This window comes from Anomaloglossus baeobatrachus, chromosome 9 (assembly GCF_048569485.1).
Source record: "Anomaloglossus baeobatrachus isolate aAnoBae1 chromosome 9, aAnoBae1.hap1, whole genome shotgun sequence".
Classification (NCBI taxonomy): Eukaryota; Metazoa; Chordata; class Amphibia; order Anura; family Aromobatidae; genus Anomaloglossus; species Anomaloglossus baeobatrachus.
The window spans coordinates 184385607-184397619 of NC_134361.1; the positions used below are offsets into that span (position 1 = coordinate 184385607).

Genomic DNA, 12013 nt, shown 5'->3' on the forward strand with positions numbered 1-12013 from the left:
GGTTAATAGCGCTTTACCACTTGACAAGTTCCCTTTAATTAATCTTCTATGTTTTTTCAGGAGGCTTTTGGAGCAGAAACTCTCAAAATGCCACAAGCTTTATTTGGAAAGTAAGGCCTCATGCGTTTGTGGAGTATTTGTTGAGTTTTTTACCTCCATATATGTAGCAAAAACCAGATGTGGGCAAGAAGTGGTGCCCGTATTTCTATTATACTTTTCCTCCGATTGTTCCACTCCTGGTTTTGATTTACAAATACTGAGGTAAAAAAAAACTCACCAAACACTCAACGTGTGCACGAGGCCTTAGATACCATCTGCTCCAAAAACTTAAAAAAAATAAATAAAATCCGTATGTCATAGTCGGCCATGTGCACACGTTGAGTATTTGGTACGTTTTTTTACCTCAGTATTAAAGCCATGTGCACACATTCAGTATATAGTGAGTTTTTCACCTCAGTATTAGGCTATGTGCGCACTAGAGCAAAATACCCGCGGATTTACCCGCGGATTTGCCGCGGAAATTTCTTGAGAAATGTCTGCAATCTTTGTGCAGACATTTCCCATGAAATTCTATGAGAAAAAAAAAAAGCTGTGCGCACTGGTGCGGATTTTTCTCAAGAAAGTTTCGGTGCGGAAATTTCTCGAGAAACTTTCTTGAGAAAATGAACATGTCCATTAAATCCGCAGGTATCCCGCGGATTTCTGCAGTACAGCCTGCAAAAATCCGCAGGGAACCACCCGCGGGAAAATCGCGGCAATTTCGCGGCAATTCCGCGGCAAATCCGCGGCAAATCCGCATGCGGTTTTGCCGCGGATTTTTTCCGGAGTTCAGCAAATCTTCACTCCCAGAAGTTTCTCGAGAAGATTTTCTCGAGAAACTTCACATCTCTAGTGCGCACATAGCCTTAAGGACACATGCACACGTTGAGTATTTGGTGAGTTTTTTACCTCAGTATTAAGGCCATGTGCACATGTTGAGTATTTGTTGCGAGTTTTTTACCTCAGTTTTTGGAAGCCAAAATCAGGAGTGGGCAAAAAATACAAATGTTTGATTGTTTGATCCACTCCTGGTTTTAGCTACAAATATTGAGATAAAAACTCAACGTGTGCAGGTGGCCTAATACTGAGGTAAAAAACTCACCAAATACTCAGCGTGTGCACATGGCCTTAATACTGAGGTAAAAACTCACCAAATACTCAATGTGTCCACGTGGCCTTAATACGGAGGTAAAAAACTCACCAAATACTCAATTTGGGCTTTAGACCATGTTTGAGGAGTTTTTTGATCCACCCTCAAGTCCTTTTCCATGGACAAATATTCAAGTTGGCAACCATTCTGGGACTACAGAATAACTTCACGGGCCACGAGTTCAAAGATTGCTATACTCGCTGCTACATTGCAGTGCAATACAAATGAATGGGGTCACGTTGCGACCCTGAGGGTACAGCAGCTGCGATAAGTAAGTCACAAAAAAAAATAAAAAAAAATTTAATTATTTACACCTTGTCTGTCACGGTACCCTAAGGGCTGCAATGTGATCCCATTCACTTGTATGGCACTGTGATGTAGCAGTGACACACAGCCTTCTTTAGCTGTTGGAACCTGTGTCACAGCAAAAGTCACTGTATTTAATGTTACCATGATTTTGCTATGTAATCTGAAAGCAGCATGATGTAGGGACTGAGACCTTGATTCCAGCAAAATATCTTTTACTGAGCTGCTTGCTGTCATTTTGATACAATCACAGTTTTCTCTGCTGAAGATCCAGCAGATCTCAAAATGCTGAGCCTTATATAACCCCAGCCATATCACCAATTGGCAGATTTCTTTGTAAACTATATATTGACAGGGGTGTGGGGATGGTTGGACCAGGAGGCACAAGACACCTTGTCCTGTAGTGATAATCTCCTGTTGATAAAACACTGATTTTATTGAAACAGTAAAACGCGGCCTAGTAAGCAATACATCGCTGGAATCGGGTTCTCAGCCCATACATCCTGCTGCTCTCAGATTACATAGCAAAAACTTGCTGACAGATTCCCTATGAAGTTACATTTTACACCATTTTTGCAATGATATCGGCAGAGGTAATTACTCTAGTGAGAGCGGAAGGATGGAAAATCTGCAAGAAATTCTTTAGGTGTGAACTAGGCCTTGGAGTTGAGGATCCTTTAAAGCAGAGCATTGACAAATATCTCTGCAATATATTATGGTACCACGCAAAAATCCCCAAACACTGTATATCTGTAGACAATCTGGTCAAACTATAGCCCTTTTGGTCACACGGCAAGTTTTAATCTGAGCCCTCTGGCTTCCAGTCAATAGAGTAACCTGCTTCATTGTTAGCGCCTCATATCTGATCCATTCTTGTGCCCACGGGACCAATAAGGCAGAATGTGATAGACGTGCAGAGGAACTGGATATTTATTATGTACGGACTCATTTAATTTGCTTCCCCATGCTACAGCTGATAACAGAGAGCCAGGAATCAACTTCCCCCACGTACCAAGCACAAAAGAATGCGGATATCCCCTTTAATTATTGCATTTCGGTGTTTCAGTGAAAGGGTAAACTTCCACCACCAACATAGCAGCTTTTGCCACGGACACATGAAGGGGTGCATTTTTGGGCTGCAAAGGGCCCATATACTGTTCTTATACAGGGGATCTTTCCTGTCTGTCTGCGCCCCTGCTCCCGAATGTCCTCCTAGAAGACTCACAGAATGGAGAAGCCGTGTGCTGAAATATATGCTGCATTAAAATTGTCCATCCTCTGTGGCATTACTCACTACAAAGTTCCACCTTCTTATGGAAGCAATATTGGCAAAAATCAAGAGTACCGTATGTGCACATGAAGACCTCTTTTCCGGGGGCAGAGCCACCAAGGTTTTCTAGGTGGATCCGCTTCAGGAGCACGTTGGCGGTCTTTTTCTTGAAGCGTCTTTGTCAGTTTTTTGTGGCAGCAACAACGGCTTTTCTCTTCATTTTACAGTAACGTGCGGAGATTCTTCCTGCTAGAATAAATCTAAACAATGAGCATATTACTTATTTTGATCACTTTTTTGGTTTCCAAACCCGAAGCGGTTAAAAGAAGTAACAAAAGATGAAACATGTGCATAGCGAGCTCATTTTGTATACTCAGTTTTACACATGCACAAAAAAATGAACGTGTGGTACGTTATGTTTTGTCCATCCATGTGTACGTGTGTGTCATTGGTGTCCTGTCCATGTGACATATCGGGGGGGACACAGGGCACTGAAATTAATGGTTTTTATTCGTTGACAATGGATAGATGGATGGAAGGATAGGATAGATGGAAGGATAGGATAGATGGATGGATGGATGGATTCGATAGGTGGAAGGAAGGATTGGGTAGATGAATGGATTGAATAGATGGATTCAATGGATGGATGTATTCGGTAGATGGATGGATGGATTGGATAGATAGATGGATGGCTTGAATAGGTGGATTGGATGGATAGATGGATGTGTGCCGCCCAGTGCCCCGTTACCTTCAGGTCGTCTTAGGGTCTTCAGGGACGGGGCGTCCCGGGTCCTTCTGGTCACAGGTAGGTTGACTTCTATAGGATTCGTGACGCCACTCTCAGTATTGCGGTCAGGGCGACCGCCACTGCAGATTAGGGGACGCCTGGGGCTGATGTTGAATGCAGTTAGATGTAGTGGCCTCCCAAGAGTGAGGCTGGCCCCAAGGTCCGGTGTGGGTGTGTGGAACCACAGGTCACAGAATGACTCACACGCACAGCAAGAATGTCTTTCAGGGTTTTTACTCACTTCAGGTGGCAGGGGTGAGTAACCCGGGCGAAGCTGTGATAGACAGGTTGAACCAGGCTCCTTCAGGCTGACTTGTGAGGGTGGCTACTGACTCGCCTTCCTAGCCCTTGTGTTTTTGTGGTGACCCAGACTTGTAGTCCTACGGGGTTACCCAGGGAACAGACTTGTAGTCCTACGGGGTTACCCAGGGAAGTTGCTTCTGCCTGTTCTCCCCTTTTTCGTCCCATCTGCTTGTAGCCTGGAGCAGGTCACTCTGGCTGCTTACCTCTTGTGAGCTATGGGCCCTCTCCTTGCTACTTGGCTCCGGACTCTGTGGTGTTATGGTGGAGGGTATGAAGTACCCCCACCTGCAGGTTTGGCAGGCCAACTGAATGGGTCCCTGCTCTGGGGACCTGTAACCCCATGCGGGCCTGGTCCTCACCTGGCAGTCCCCATACTCAGCCAACCCTTTGCACTCCAGCCGTGGGTGGATTTCGGGCAGCACTACCAGGTGACCGTTCTCCCCTGTCAGTAACCACTGCACCTGCGGTGTCTGAATAGTGACAGCCTCCAGGTTTCCTCCTTGCGACTTCTCTTCCTGAGCTTCACTTCAGACTGGCTCACTACTCCCTCCCCTCTGTGTCTGCCTACGCAACTTAGCAACCAGACTCTCTACCACACCCCTTGAGTGAAGATGGAGGCCACACCCCCTCCTGGATTCCTCAGGGGTCCCTTCAAAGGTCAATGTGGGAGACCTGATTAATATGTGCCTATGTAACCACACCTCGGTCAGCTTTCTGGATTACCTATTTTGTACTGCTCCCAGCATGGGTGCAGTACTCAGTGGTACCTGACCAGGTCAGGGGCGCCACAGATGGGTTCAATATATGGATGGATTGGATGGATGGAGACATTCGATAGATGGATGGATTGATGGATGGATGGATGGATTCGATAGATGGGCCGATGGATGGATTCGATAGATGGGCCGATGGATGGATTCGATAGATGGGCCGATGGATGGGCCGATGGATGGATTCGATAGATGGGCCGATGGATGGATTCGATAGATGGGCCGATGGATGGATTCGATAGATGGGCCGATGGATGGATTCGATAGATGGGCCGATGGATGGATTCGATAGATGGGCCGATGGATGGATTCGATAGATGGGCCGATGGATGGATTCGATAGATGGGCCGATGGATGGATTCGATAGATGGGCCGATGGATGGATTCGATAGATGGGCCGATGGATGGATTCGATGGATGGATTCGATAGATGGGCCGATGGATGGATTCGATAGATGGGCCGATGGATGGATTCGATAGATGGGCCGATGGATGGATTCGATAGATGGGCCGATGGATGGATTCGATAGATGGGCCGATGGATGGATTCGATAGATGGAATCGATGCATGGATGGGTGCAATCGATGCATGGATGGATGGGTGCAATCGATGCATGGATGGATGGATTCGATGCATGGATGGGTGCAATCGATGCATGGATGGATGGGTGCAATCGATGCATGGATGGATGGATTCGATGCATGGATGGATGGAATCGATGCATGGATGGATGGGTGCAATCGATGCATGGATGGATGGGTGCAATCGATGCATGGATGGATGGATTCGATACATGGATGGATGGAATCGATGCATGGATGGATGAAATCGATAGATGGATTAATTTTACAGCTATTAAATAAATAAATAAATAATTAAAAGAATAAGACGTGGGGTCCCTCAATTTTTTTTTAACCAGCAAAGGCAAAGCAGACAGCAGGGGGCTCATATTATCAGAATGGGAAAGCCTATAGTTATTGGCCTCTTTCCAGCCTAAAAATACCAGCCCAGAGACGCACTAGAAGTGGTTCATCACATGACAGGCTCTAATTCTGGCACTTTACTCTTCCCCATTGACCTGGTGAGGTGGCAATCGAGGTAATGATAGTTGGGGTTGATGTCAGCTGTATAGTGTCAGTTAGCATCAAGCCCTGGTGTTTTCAATGGAGTGGAGTCTAATACACCCCCCATTTCTAACCCAGTAAGTTAAAGAAAAAAGTAAAAAAAAAAACCAAAAAAATAGTTTAATTGAAAAAACACTCCAACTGTTAAGGGGGCTTTACACGCTGCGATATCGTTAATGAATTATTGTCGGGGTCACGGTGTTTGTGACGCACATCCGGCGTCATTAACGATATTGCAGTGTGTGACAAGTACGAGCGACCTTAAACGATCGCAAAAGTGGTCAAAATCATTTGCCGCGGAGAGGTCGTCCTGAAACTAAAAATCGTTCTCTGCTTATTAGCGATATTGTTCCTCGTTCCTGCGGCACCACACGTCGCTATGTGTGACACTGCAGAAGCAACGAACATCTCTTTACCTGCCTCCACTGGCAATGAGGAAGGAAGGAGGTGGGCGGGATGTTACGTTCCGCTCATCTCCGCCCCTCCGCTTCTACTGGTCGCCTGCCGTGTGACGACGCTATAACGCCGCATGAACCGCCCCCTTAGAAAGGAGGCGGTTCGCCGGCCAGAGCGACATTGCAGGGCAGGTAAGTCCGTGTGACGGGGGTAAGCAAGGTTGTGCGGCACGGGCAGCGATTTGCCCGTGTTGCACAACCGACGGGGGCGAGTACGATCGCTTGCGATCTCACTAGCAAGATCGCAGCATGTAAAGTACCCTTTACCCCCGTTCACCAATTTATAAAAAAAACAAAAAAAAAACCCACATACACTGAAGGAAATAAGTCTTTGATCCCTTGCTGATTTTGTAAGTTTGCCCACTGACAAAGATATGAACAGTCTGTAAAGGGTAGGTTAATGTTAACAGTGAGATAGAATGTCCAAAATATAATCCAGAAAAATCACATTTTATAAATTTACTTGCATTTTGCAGAAAGAAATAAGGATTTGATCCCCTACCAACCATTAAGAGTTCTGGTTCCTACAGACCATTTAGATGCTCCTAATCAACTCATTACCTCCATTAAATTGCCTTCTGTATAAGAGACCCCTGTCCACAGACTCAATGAATCAGTCAGAATCTAACCTCTACAACATAGGTGAGACCAAAAAGAGCTACTAAGGATGTCAGGGACAAGATGATAGACCTGCACAAAGCTGGAATGGGCTACAAAACCTTAAGTAAGACCCTGAGTGAGGAGGAGACAACTGTTGTTGCAATAGAAGGAAAGTGAAAGAAATACAAAATGACTGTCAATCGACATCGATCAGGGGCTCCATGCAAAATCTCACCTCATGGGGTATCCAGGATCATGAGGAAGGTGAGAGATCAGTCTAAAACTACATGGAGGGAACTTGTTAATAATCTCAAGGCAGCTGGGACCACTGCCACCAAGAAAACCATTGGTAACACATTACGCCATAATGGATTAAAATCCTGCAGTGTCCGTAGAGTCCCACTGCTCAATAAGGCCCATGTGCAGCCGGCCCGTCTGAAGAAGGCCCATGTGCAGCCGGCCCGTCTGAAGAAGGCCCATGTGCAGCCGGCCCGTCTGAAGAAGGCCCATGTGCAGCCGGCCCGTCTGAAGAAGGCCCATGTGCAGCCGGCCCGTCTGAAGAAGGCCCATGTGCAGCCGGCCCGTCTGAAGAAGGCCCATGTGCAGCCGGCCCGTCTGAAGAAGGCCCATGTGCAGCCGGCCCGTCTGAAGAAGGCCCATGTGCAGCCGGCCCGTCTGAAGAAGGCCCATGTGCAGCCGGCCCGTCTGAAGAAGGCCCATGTGCAGCCGGCCCGTCTGAAGAAGGCCCATGTGCAGCCGGCCCGTCTGAAGAAGGCCCATGTGCAGCCGGCCCGTCTGAAGAAGGCCCATGTGCAGCCGGCCCGTCTGAAGAAGGCCCATGTGCAGCCGGCCCGTCTGAAGAAGGCCCATGTGCAGCCGGCCCGTCTGAAGAAGGCCCATGTGCAGCCGGCCCGTCTGAAGAAGGCCCATGTGCAGCCGGCCCGTCTGAAGAAGGCCCATGTGCAGCTGGCCCGTCTGAAGAAGGCCCATGTGCAGCCGGCCCGTCTGAAGAAGGCCCATGTACAGCCGGCCCGTCTGAAGAAGGCCCATGTACAGCCGGCCCGTCTGAAGTTTGCCAATGAACACCTGGATGATTCTGAGAGTGATTGGGAGAAGGTGCTGTGGTCAGATGAGACACAAATTGAGCTCTTTGGCCTTAACTCGCCGTGTTTGGAGACAGAGAAATGCTGCCTATGACCTAAAGAACACCGTCCCCACTTTCAAGCATGGAGGTGGAGACATTATGTTTTGGGGTGTTTCTCTGCTAAGGGCACAAGACTACTTCACTGCATCAATGGGACAATGGATGGAGCCATGCACCATAACATCCTGAGTGACAACTTCTTTCCCTCTGCCAGGACATTAAAAATGGGTTGTGGCTGGGTCTTCCAGCATGACAATGACCCAAATATATAGCCAAGGCAACAAAGGAGTGGCTCAAAAAGAATAACATTAAGGTCATGGAGTGGCCTAGCCAGTCTCTAGACCTTAATCCTATAGAAAACTTATGGAGGGAGCTGAAGCTTCGAGTTCCAAGTGACAGCCTCAAAATCTTAATGATTTAGAGATTATCTGCAAAGAGGAGTGGAGCAAAAGTCCTCCTGTCATGTGTGCAAACCTCATCAACAACAAGGGTTTTGCCATCAAGTCTTAAGTTGTTTGCCAGAGGGATCAAATACTTATTTCTCTTTGCGAAATGCGAATAAATTAATATAAATTTATACAATGTGATTTTCTGGACTTTATTTTGGATATACTATCTTTCACTGTTAAAATTAATCTACCCTTAAAATTATAGACTGTGGGCGAACTTACAAAATCAGCAAGGGATCAAATACTTTTTTCCTTCACTGTATGCAGCTCTGCTGTAGTCCAGGGATTCCGACATAGTCCAGAAATGGAAACCTAAAAGGCATAAAAAGAGAAAAGTAAAAACAAGAGACTGCTTTCTAAAAATTGATGCATGGGGACAAAGTTTCCAGGTCTAACATAGTCCAACCCATAAACCCTGCGTTTTTCAAGCACCCATAGATTCTATTGACCCTTTTCATCCTTGCTGACTGTAAAAAATAGACATGTCATACGTGTGATTCACATGGATACACGGCGAAAACACGGAGGTTTGAAAATCAACAGCGATTTTAACGAGTACGCGTGTGAACATGTCTTAGATGAGTTTTCATGGTCAAGAATTGACCCAAAATCCAACTTGTATCAATTTGGGATAACATTTTTCTTACTATAAAACCTACAGATCAAAAGTGATTGATAAGAAATTAGATATTTAATTATATTCACATATATGTATAAAAGAAACAACTTAAAAATGCAAAATTAATCTTTGAAAAATAAAACAATAGAATATGACTAAGAGTACACTGTGACTTTTGGCCACGTGCCGTAAAAGTTCGGACTTTGTGATGGTTGCCGCTGCCCCGCTTCCCACAGGTCACCTTTTAGGCAGTGTAGTAGTGGCAAGATGCTAAGGTGGGTCGCAGGCGCCCAAAAGTTGTCATGATACCCTAGCTTCAGAACGGAATTGATAAAAATCATGTTTTCAATTTTAAGAAAAATTTGATAATGTTCAGATCTTTTTCCCAAGTTCTGCAAGAATCCACGTGATGCCATCTAATAACCCGGACAGCGTGGAAGCTTCTGTGTTTTGCACCTGTAAATGAGAAAATATTGGAATTTAGATGTGACCTAAATGACAAGGAGTGCTCTGTGCTCACCCCCTTTTTTTTTGTGGGTCTCGAAAGTGGAAACTCCCAAGTGTATTCCTAATTTGCACCAAATAAAGTGTGTCCACCCATATCCTGTTCACCACCATTAACTTGAGAACGGCGGCAGCTATAGGCATAGAAGTGGTGTCTAGGTATAGTAAAGTAGCCACACGCTATGCAATGAAACCACCTATAGCGCCACCTGGTGGAAAACAACGGAGTTAGCATTTTTATCTTGAAAACGGAACGAGATACAAAAAAAAAAAAAAAGAATTAAAAAAAATTGTAGGGCATCATCAATTCAATACGAATCGACACCTTGCATACAGAAATGCTATGATATGAAACCCATGACCCCCCCCAAAACATTGAATTCTGTTCACGCATATGGCGCTCATTTAACTTTGATGCTCAAAGTGGCCCCCGTCAGCTGCAATGCACATCTGGACTCTGGACAGCATACTGTATCTTGCTGCACGTTGTGCAATATGGTAGGTGACACGTTTGCACAAGCATCTGTGATACGTCGTGGTAGGTCCTGCAATATTGGTGGAGGGGTCGCATACACCTGCTGTTTGATGTGACCTCACAGAAAGAAGTCCAATGGGGTCAGGTCAGGTGAGTGTGGAGGCCACTCCATGCAGCCACCATACCCAATGACTTGTAGGAAGGTCTCCATGAGGTATCGCTTCATGTCCGCAGCCTTGTGAGTTTTACACGTTCTAATCATAGCATTTCTGTATGCAAGGTGTCGATTCGTATTGAATTGATGATGCCCTACAACTTTGTAATTCACTTTTTTTCTCTATCTCGTTCCGTTTTCGAGATAAAAATGCTAACTGTGTTGTTTTCCACCAGGTGGCGCTATAGGTGGTTTCATTGCGTAGCGCATGGCTACTTTACTATACCTAGACACCACTTCTATACCTATAACTGCCGCTGTTCTCAAGTTAATGGCGGTGGACAGGATATGGGTGGACACACTGTATGAGGGTATGTGCGCACGTTGCTTTTTACCTGCTTTTTACCTGCTTTTTTGCTGCTTTTTCTTCTGCGCTGTTTAATGCCAAAATGGATGTGTTCTTCTATTCAAGCAAAGTCTATGGGAATTTGGGTTTCTTGTTCACACTATGTTATTCAAAATGCTGCCTTTTTGTGGCAGAACTTTGGTCAAAAACTCAGCTTTTCAAAGAAGCAACATGTCAATTGTTTTTGCCATTTGGGTTTTGCACTGCAAAGCTGAGTTTTTGACCAAAGTTCTGCCACAAAAAGGCAGCATTTTGAACAACATAGTGTGAACAAGAAACCCAAATTCCCATAGACTTTGCTTGAATAGAAGAACACATCCATTTTGGCATTAAACAGCGCAGAAGAAAAAGCAGCAAAAAAGCAGGTAAAAAGCAGGTAAAAAGCAACGTGCGCACATACCCTGATACAGGTATGCAGCAGCTTTTTTTGTGCAAATTAATGGTCTAAAGCAGGGGTGGGGAAACTTTTCAGCCGGGGGCCACTTAAAAATTTCTACCATCATTTGGGGGCCGCAAAAAATTATCAACTTGAAAATTACCCTGCTATATTTGGTCAAACAATTAACTCACTGTGGCGGCTGGAGCTTCTTGTTTTTGGTGCAGCTGTTATATTAGGGGATATTGATCTTGTTGCTTCTCAACTGCTTTTCCAGGTTTGTGTTGGCTGTGACTGCTGAGGGCATATACATCACTGGGGGTATATACAGCGCTGCTGGGGCACACGCGGGCCCGGGGAGGCTGCAGGGTCACACGCGGGCCCGGGGAGGCTGCAGGGTCACACGCGGGCCCGGGGAGGCTGCAGGGTCACACGCGGGCCCGGGGAGGCTGCAGGGTCACACGCGGGCCCGGGGAGGCTGCAGGGTCACATGCGGGCCCGGGGAGGCTGCAGGGTCACACGCGGGCCCGGGGAGGCTGCAGGGGCACACGCGGGCCCGGGGAGGCTGCAGGGGCACACGCGGGCCCGGGGAGGCTGCAGGGGCACACGCGGGCCCGGGGAGGCTGCAGGGGCACACGCGGGCCCGAGGAGGCTGCAGGGGCACACGCGGGCCCGAGGAGGCTGCAGGGGCACACGCGGGCCCGAGGAGGCTGCAGGGGCACAAACAAGCTTGGGGGCACAAACAAACCTGCGGGATGCTGGAGCAGTCGCTGCTCTTCTGTGGGAGGAGAGCAGTGCAGGCTTACCCTGCCGACAAAGACGTAATCCTCCAGTGCATGCATGGTTGAGCCTAGAATGTATGGGCTCCTTCCAGATTGGTGGGCGTGCATTGCATACAGGCTTTAAAGGGCCAGCAATCAGCAAAGTGTGGCTGTCGCCCGAGCACTGCGGTCCCTGGGAATCTGCCCAGTGGCTGCAGAAAAAGTAATCCGGAGGGCCGGAGGTTCCCTACCCCTGGTCTAAAACAAGACAACTAAGAGTTGGTGTAAGAGTGGGATCAGTAATGGTAATTTTTGTTGCA

General features: G+C 46.9%; 1 protein-coding gene across 1 annotated transcript in view; it reads right to left on the minus strand.

The window, feature by feature from the left end:
* Positions 1–2445: 2445 nt before the first annotated feature.
* Positions 2446–12013, minus strand: part of FBXO4 (F-box protein 4) — a 29799-nt gene continuing 20231 nt past the window's right edge. The window contains exons 7-8 of the mRNA XM_075322823.1: positions 8621–9473; positions 2446–3025 (exon numbers count right to left, since the gene is read on the minus strand). Coding sequence (XP_075178938.1) covers positions 9390–9473 — 84 coding nt within the window. The 3' untranslated portion in view covers positions 2446–3025; positions 8621–9389. The remainder of the gene's footprint in view (positions 3026–8620; positions 9474–12013) is intronic.